The sequence below is a fragment of the Mustelus asterias genome, unplaced genomic scaffold, assembly GCF_964213995.1.
Source record: "Mustelus asterias unplaced genomic scaffold, sMusAst1.hap1.1 HAP1_SCAFFOLD_2183, whole genome shotgun sequence".
Taxonomy (NCBI): domain Eukaryota; kingdom Metazoa; phylum Chordata; class Chondrichthyes; order Carcharhiniformes; family Triakidae; genus Mustelus; species Mustelus asterias.
Window position 1 is genome coordinate 28488 of NW_027592128.1, and position 7812 is coordinate 36299.

Sequence of the window (7812 nt, forward strand, 5' to 3'; positions counted from 1 at the left end):
GGAAACAGGCCCTTCGGCCCAACTTGTCCATGCCGCCCTTTTTTTTTAAACCCCTAAGCTAGTCCCAATTGCCCCCATTTGGTCCATATCCCTCTATACCCATCGTACCCATGTAACTATCTAAATGCTTTTTAAAAGATAAAATTGTACCCGCCTCTACTACTACCTCTGGCAACTTGTTCCAGGCACTCACCACCCTCTGTGTGAAAAAATTGCCCCTCTGGACCCTTTTGTATCTCTCCCTTCTCACTTTAAACCTATGCCCTCTAGTTTTAGACTCCCCTACCTTTGGGAAAAGATATTGACTATCTACCTTGTCTATGCCCCTCATTATTTTATGAACCTCTATAAGGTCACCCCTCAGCCTCCTACGCTCCAGAGAAAGAAGTCCCAGTCTATTCAGCCTCTCCTTATAACTCAATCCATCAAGTCCCGGTAGCATCCTAGTAAATCTTTTCTGCACTCTTTCTAGTTTAATAATATCCTTTCTATAATAGGGTGACCAGAACTGTGCATAGTATTCCAAGTGTGGCCTTACCAATGTCTTGTACAACTTCAGCAAGACGTTCCAACTCCTGTATTCAATGTTCTGATGTTGAGTCAGCAGAGAGAATTCGGTACAATACGTTCATAAGAAATAAGTTTTAAGTTTATTTATTAGTGTCACAAGTAGGCTTACATTAACACTGCAATGAAGTCACTGTGAAAATTCGCTAGTCGCCACACTCCGGTGTCTGGGTACACTGAGGGAGAATTTAGCATGGCTAATTCACCTAACCAGCACGTCTTTCAGACTGTGGGAGAAAACCCACAGACACGGGGAGAATGTGCAAACTCTGCACTGTCGGTGACCCAAGCCAGGAATCGAACCTGGGTCCCTGGCACTGTGAGGCAGCAGTGCTAACCACTATGTCACCGTGCCCCCGGGAATCAAACCCGGGTCCCTGGCACTGTGAGGCAGCAGTGCTAACCACTATGTCACCGTGCCCCCGGGAATCAAACCTGGGTCCCTGGCACTGTGAGGCAGCAGTGCTAACCACTATGTCACCGTGCCCCCGGGAATCGAACCTGGGTCCCTGGCACTGTGAGGCAGCAGTGCTAACCACTATGTCACCGTGCCCCCGGGAATCGAACCTGGGTCCCTGGCACTGTGAGGCAGCAGTGCTAACCACTATGTCACTGTGCCGCCCGGCTCCCTGGCACTGAGGCAGCAGTGCTAACCACTATGTCACTGTGCCGCCCGGCTCCCTGGCACTGTGAGGCAGCAGTGCTAACCACTATGTCACTGTGCCGCCCGGCTCCCTGGCACTGTGAGGCAGCAGTGCTAACCACTATGTCACTGTGCCGCCCGGCTCCCTGGCACTGTGAGGCAGCAGTGCTAACCACTATGTCACTGTGCCGCCTCGGTGGAACAGGATTTATGATAGATTTCCAAATAGGGGGGAGGAAATGGAAGAGAGCTTTTGTAGGCAAATTGTGGAAACTTGCCAGACAAATAGGGTTGTGATAGTTGGGGATTTCAATTACCCGAGACTGGGAAAAGCTTCGACTGTGGGGCATGGAAGGGGGAAACTTCCTGCAGTGTCTGCTGGAGAACTTTCTGGAACAGTACATTTCCAGTCGTACCAGGGAGGAAACTGCTGGATCTCAGGCAGGCCAAGTGGCGAACGCCAGAGTGGGGGGAGCAGTTGAGAAATAGTGATCATAATATAATAAGGTTCAATATTAAGTTGAAAACATTACATTGAACTTCCATTCCTGTTCCTCTTGAAGTCGTGTTTTTGTAATAACTGTGATATCAAGTTGCCAATTTCTGTCTGTGCCCTCAGCTTATCTGCTTTATTTGTTTTACTCTCTCCCTGGAAGAGATTCCCTTGCCCACTGCCAAACAGGTTTTTTTCTAACCTTTGTTTCCTCAGACTCATCCAATAATTTTCTGTCTTCCATTTTCGTTTCTGATTTTATCCCAACTGAATCTACCCTTGGGTCCCCATCACCCTGCCAAGTTATTTTAAACCCTCCCCACCAGCACAAACAAAAGGTCCCGCAAGGAACTCAGTCCTGGCTCTGCTTCTCCATCTGAACCTTGTAACTAAAATCCCTCATCCCTGGAACCATTCTGGTCAATCTCCTCCGCACCCTCTCAATGTCCCTCACGTCCTTTCGAATGTGTGGTGACCAGAACTCTAGTTGAGGCCTAACCAGAACTTTATAAAGATTCATAAAATTTCCTATAGATTCATGGTCACTATTACTGAGACTAGCTTTTGATTCCAGTTTATTGAATTTAAGTTCCACCAGCTGCCATGATGGGATTTGAACCCATGACCCAAGAGCATTAGCCAGGGTCCCTGGATTACCAGTAACATTACCGCTGCCACCCCTAGTGGAGCTCCCGTGCATTGATGGTAACACGAATAACCCCATGCTGAAATGAGGCTGTGTTCTCTGAAGGCCACAAGATCCGACCGTTATCAAACAATTAATGCTTCAAGTGGGTCAGAGTGGCATTACAGTTTGGCCTGGGAATTTTACACACTAAGTGGCACGTTTAGGCTATGACTTTTCAGACAGGTTTTTAACTTTAATGGAATGGTAGACTGTGTGGACGGGCCGGTGAATGTTCCCTTTGTGTGTTTGTGCTGCTGCTCCATGTGACTGACTGTCACCGCATGGTGATTGTCAAATAAGGAGAGAGTAATTCCGAATCATGGCCATGCAATGGAATAGCGGATTTCACGTGTCTCCATGTGATAGGACAGCAACAATGAGTTGAGAAGATGTAATCCTGATTCCATTCACTGCTCACTCTTTGCCTGACCTGTGACCAGCACAGCATTCTTCCTAAACTGTACTACTTCCTCAGATCCAGCCTGATCTGCGGGAACTGATGGAGACGATGAATCGGATGAGTAATCTGCCAGTGGACTTTGAAGGAAAGGACAGAGTGGATCAGTGGTGAGTTTTCATGGAGTGAATTGCTGGTTAGTGATCGTTAATTCCAATGCCTCACTGAGAGACTGAGGAGGGAGATGGGGTGAAAGGGATAGACTCAGGATAGGAACAGCGCATGCTTTAGCAAAAGGAGTAAGTGAGACAGAGATTATTGTAGGAATTTAAATAATTGAAGTAGAAGAAGATGCAGGGGAGAGAGCGGGGCAGTGGGATTAGTTTGGGGATTGATACAGGGCTATGGGGAGAGAGCGGGGCAGTGGGATGAGTTCGGGATTGATACAGGGCTATGGGGAGAGAGCGGGGCAGTGGGATTAGTTTGGGGATTGACACAGGGCTATGGGGAGAGAGCGGGGCAGTGGGATTAGTTTGGGATCGATACAGGGCTATGGGGAGAGAGTGGAGCAGTGGGATTAGTTTGGGGATTGACACAGGGCTATGGGGAGAGAGCGGGGCAGTGGGATTAGTTTGGGGATTGATACAGGGCTATGGGGAGAGCGCGGGGCAGTGGGATTAGTTTGGGATTGACACAGGGCTATGGGGAGAGAGCGGGGCAGTGGGATTAGTTTGGGGATTGACACAGGGCTATGGGGAGAGAGCGGGGCTGTGGGATTAGTTTGGGATTGATACAGGGCTATGGGGAGAGTGGAGCAGTGGAATTAGTCTGGAATTGATACAGGGCTATGGGGAGAGAGCGGGGCAGTGGGATTAGTTTGGGATTGATACAGGGCTAAGGGGAGAGAGTGGGGCAGTGGGATTAGTTTGGGGATTGATACAGGGCTATGGGGAGAGAGCGGGGCAGTGGGATTAGTTTGGGGATTGACACAGGGCTATGGGGAGAGAGCGGGGCAGTGGGATTAGTTTGGGATTGATACAGGGCTATGGGGAGAGAGTGGAGCAGTGGGATTAGTTTGGGTTTTGACACAGGGCTATGGGGAGAGAGCGGGGCAGTGGGATTAGTTTGGGGATTGATACAGGGCTATGGGGAGAGAGCGGGGCAGTGGGATTAGTTTGGGATTGATACAGGGCTACGGTGAGAGAGCGGGGCAGTGGGATTAGTTTGGGGATTGACACAGGGCTATGGGGAGAGAGCGGGGCAGTGGGATTAGTTTGGGATTGATACAGGGCTATGGGGAGAGAGCGGGGCAGAGGGATTAGTTTGGGGATTGATACAGGGCTATGGGGAGAGAGTGGAGCAGTGGGATTAGTTTGGGGATTGACACAGGGCTATGGGGAGAGAGCGGGGCAGTGGGATTAGTTTGGGGATTGATACAGGGCTATGGGGAGAGAGCGGGGCAGTGGGATTAGTTTGGGATTGATACAGGGCTATGGGGAGAGAGCGGGGCAGTGGGATTAGTTTGGGGATTGACACAGGGCTATGGGGAGAGAGCGGGGCAGTGGGATTAGTTTGGGATTGATACAGGGCTATGGGGAGAGAGCGGAGCAGTGGGATTAGTTTGGGATTGACACAGGGCTATGGGGAGAGAGCGGGGCAGTGGGATTAGTTTGGGGATTGACACAGGGCTATGGGGAGAGTGGAGCAGTGGAATTAGTCTGGAATTGATACAGGGCTATGGGGAGAGAGCGGGGCAGTGGGATTAGTTTGGGATTGATACAGGGTTAAGGGGAGAGAGTGGGGCAGTGGGATTAGTTTGGGGATTGATGCAGGGCTAAGGGGAGAGAGCAGGGCAGTGGGATTAGTTTGGGATTGATACAGGGCTATGGGGAGAGAGCGGGGCAGTGGGATTAGTTTGGAATTGATACAGGGCTAAGGGGAGAGAGTGGGGCCGTGGGATTAGTTTGGGGTTGATACAGGGCTATGGGGAGAGAGCGGGGCAGTGGGATTAGTTTGGGGATTGATACAGGGCTATGGGGAGAGAGCGGGGCAGTGGGATTAGTTTGGGGATTGATACTGGGCTATGGGGAGAGAGCGGGGCAGTGGGATTAGTTTGGGATTGATACAGGGCTAAGGGGAGAGAGCGGGGCAGTGGGATTAGTTTGGGATTGATACAGGGCTAAGGGGAGAGAGCGGGACAGTGGGATTAGTTTGGGGATTGATACAGGGCTATGGGGAGAGAGCGGGGCAGTGGGATTAGTTTGGGGATTGATACAGGGCTATGGGGAGAGAGCGGGGCAGTGGGATTAGTTTGGGATTGATACAGGGCTAAGGGGAGAGAGCGGGGCAGTGGGATTAGTTTGGGATTGATACAGGGCTATGGGGAGAGAGCGGGGCAGTGGGATTAGTTTGGGGATTGATCCAGGGCTATGGGGAGAGAGCGGGGCCGTGGGATTAGTTTAGGGGATTGATACAGGGCTATGGGGAGAGAGCGGGGCAGTGGGATTAGTTTGGGGATTGATACAGGGCTATGGGGAGAGAGCGGGGCAGTGGGATTAGTTTGGGATTGATACAGGGCTCTGGGGAGAGAGTGGAGCAGTGGGATTAGTTTGGGATTGATCCAGGGCTCTGGGGAGAGAGTGGAGCAGTGGGATTAGTTTGGGATTGATACAGGGCTCTGGGGAGAGAGTGGAGCAGTGGGATTAGTTTGGGATTAATACAGGGCTGTGGGGAGAGAGCGGGGCAGTGGGATTAGTTTAGGATTGATACAGGGCTATGGGGAGAAAGCGGGGCAGTGGGATTAGTTTGGGGATTGATACAGGGCTATGGGGAGAGCGGGGCAGTGGGATTAGTTTGGGGATTGATACAGGACTGGGGCAGAGCAGGATTGTGAGGGTGGAGTGAGCTGTATGGTGGGGAACCCTTAGTTTGAATGAGCCCTGACTCACTCATTATAGAGAGACAAAGACGTGATTTCCCTGTGTTTGGATGCAATGACCTGGTTTATCCCAGTGTTGTGATGTTTTGCAGGTTGCAGAAGCTCAGTGGAATGTCAGCCTCAGATGAATTGGATGATAACCAAGTGCGTCAGATGCTGTTTGACTTGGAGTCTGCCTATAACTCGTTCAACAGGTTTCTGCACTCCTCGTAGAGGCCTTCTCGTGTGGTACAGTCCTGGTGATGGTCTCAGTGGGTTCCTCCTTCACTCTGACAGTTTCCACGAATCCTCCAGCCATGTGATGGTCTTTTTGAACTGTTGAATGGATTTCCCCCACAAACTCTTCCTTCTGTCTGTGTTCCCTATCTTTTGTGGGGAATGCAAATGTCCCAGTTCCTGTATCTGTGTCGATATAGTGTCTGCTGTCTGAATAAAATGTTAGCTAAATGTCATTGTGTATTTTCAGTTTTGCCCCACACGCTGAAAGCAGCTGCTGTTTAGTAAATGTCTGTGTGGTGTATTTACTGTCAGGTGATCCAACTGAAATTAGTCTGTGGTTGAATGACGTTGCAATGACAACATCTTTGGCTATTGTTGCTTAAGCACTCTGAGTTGCTGAATAAATTGTGCAGGATATTTAAAAATTCCATCCGGGATATCTCTGCAATGCCTCAGGACAATTAAGACAAGCGGAATTGTGTTTAAAGTTTATTCCACCCAATATATGTGAATAACTGTGAACGGGGAAACCTCGCCTTCTGATTTCAGCCAGGTCATGTCCAAGTCATTCCCAGTGGAAGTCTCTCTTGCCCAAAGAGGGCAATGGCCTTGTGTCTGATCATTTCCCAGGGCCTTAGTGTCTGTTTTTCGTTCGTTCATGCTGAGCTGCCTTCTTGAGCTGCTGCAGTCCCTGAGGTGTAGGTACACCCACAGTGCTGTTAGGGAGGGAGTTCCAGGATTTTGTCACAGCGACACTGAAAGAATAGTGATATGATAGGTTCTTTACTCAGAGAGTAGTAAGGGCGTGGAATGCCCTGCCTGCAGCAGTAGTGGACTTGTCAACATTAAGAGCATTTAAATGGTTATTGGATAAACGTATGGATGATATTGGAATAGTGTAGATTAGATGGGCTTTAGATTGGTTCCACTGGTCGGCGCAACATCGAGGGCCGAAGGGCCTGTACTGCACTGTAATGTTCTATGTTCTATGTTTCCAAGTCAGGATGGTGAGTAGTTTGTAAGAGAACTTGCAGGTGACGGCATTTCCATGTCTCTGCTGCTCTTGTCACTCCAGATAGTCACGGTCACTGGTTTGAAGGATCATGTGAAGGAGCCTTGGTGAGTTAGAACATCGAAAAAATACAGCACAAACAGGCCCTTCAGCCCACAAGTTGTACCGGTCATGTCTCTACCTACCTAGGCTTATATATAGGCTTACCTATAACCCTCAATCCTATTAAGTCCCATGTAGTCATCCAGGAGTCTCTTAAAAGACCCTATTGAGTTTGCCTCCACCACCACTGACGGCAGCCGATTCTGCCTCCACCACCCTCGGAGTGAAAAACTTACCCCTGACATCTCCTCTGTACCTACCCCCCAGCACCTTAAACCTGTGTCCTCTCGTAGCAGCCGTTTCAGCCCTGGGAAAAAGCCTCCGAGAATCCACCCGATCTATACCTCTCAACATCTTGTACACCTCCATCAGGTCACCTCATCCTTCGTCTCTCCAAGGAGAAAAGACCGAGCTCCCTCAGTCTATCCTCATAAGGCATGCCAACCAATCCAAGCAACATCCTTGTAAATCTTCTCTGCACCCTTTCAATCATTTCCACATCCCTCCTGTAATGAGGCGACCAGAACTGAGCACAGTACTCCAAGTGGGGTCTGACGAGGGTCTTGTATAGCTGCATCATTATCTCCCAACTCCTAAACTCAATCCCTCGATTGATGAAGGCCAGCACACCATACGCCTTCTTAACCACCTCTTCTACCTGCGAGGCCGATTTAAGAGTCCTATGGACCCGGACCCCAAGGTCCTTCTGATCCTCTACACTGCTAAGAGTCTTACCCTTGATATTATACTCGT

The 7812-nt window shown here is 49.8% G+C and overlaps 1 protein-coding gene across 22 annotated transcripts in view; it reads left to right on the top strand.

The window, feature by feature from the left end:
• vps28 (VPS28 subunit of ESCRT-I) overlaps positions 1 to 6178 on the top strand; it is a 32508-nt gene extending 26330 nt beyond the window's left edge. For all 22 annotated transcript variants that reach the window (XM_078207276.1, XM_078207279.1, XM_078207281.1 and 19 more), the window contains 2 exons: positions 2867 to 2958; positions 5819 to 6178. In XM_078207276.1, coding sequence (XP_078063402.1) covers positions 2867 to 2958; positions 5819 to 5939 — 213 coding nt within the window. In that variant the 3' untranslated portion in view covers positions 5940 to 6178. The remainder of the gene's footprint in view (positions 1 to 2866; positions 2959 to 5818) is intronic.
• The last annotated feature ends 1634 nt before the right edge of the window (positions 6179 to 7812 follow it).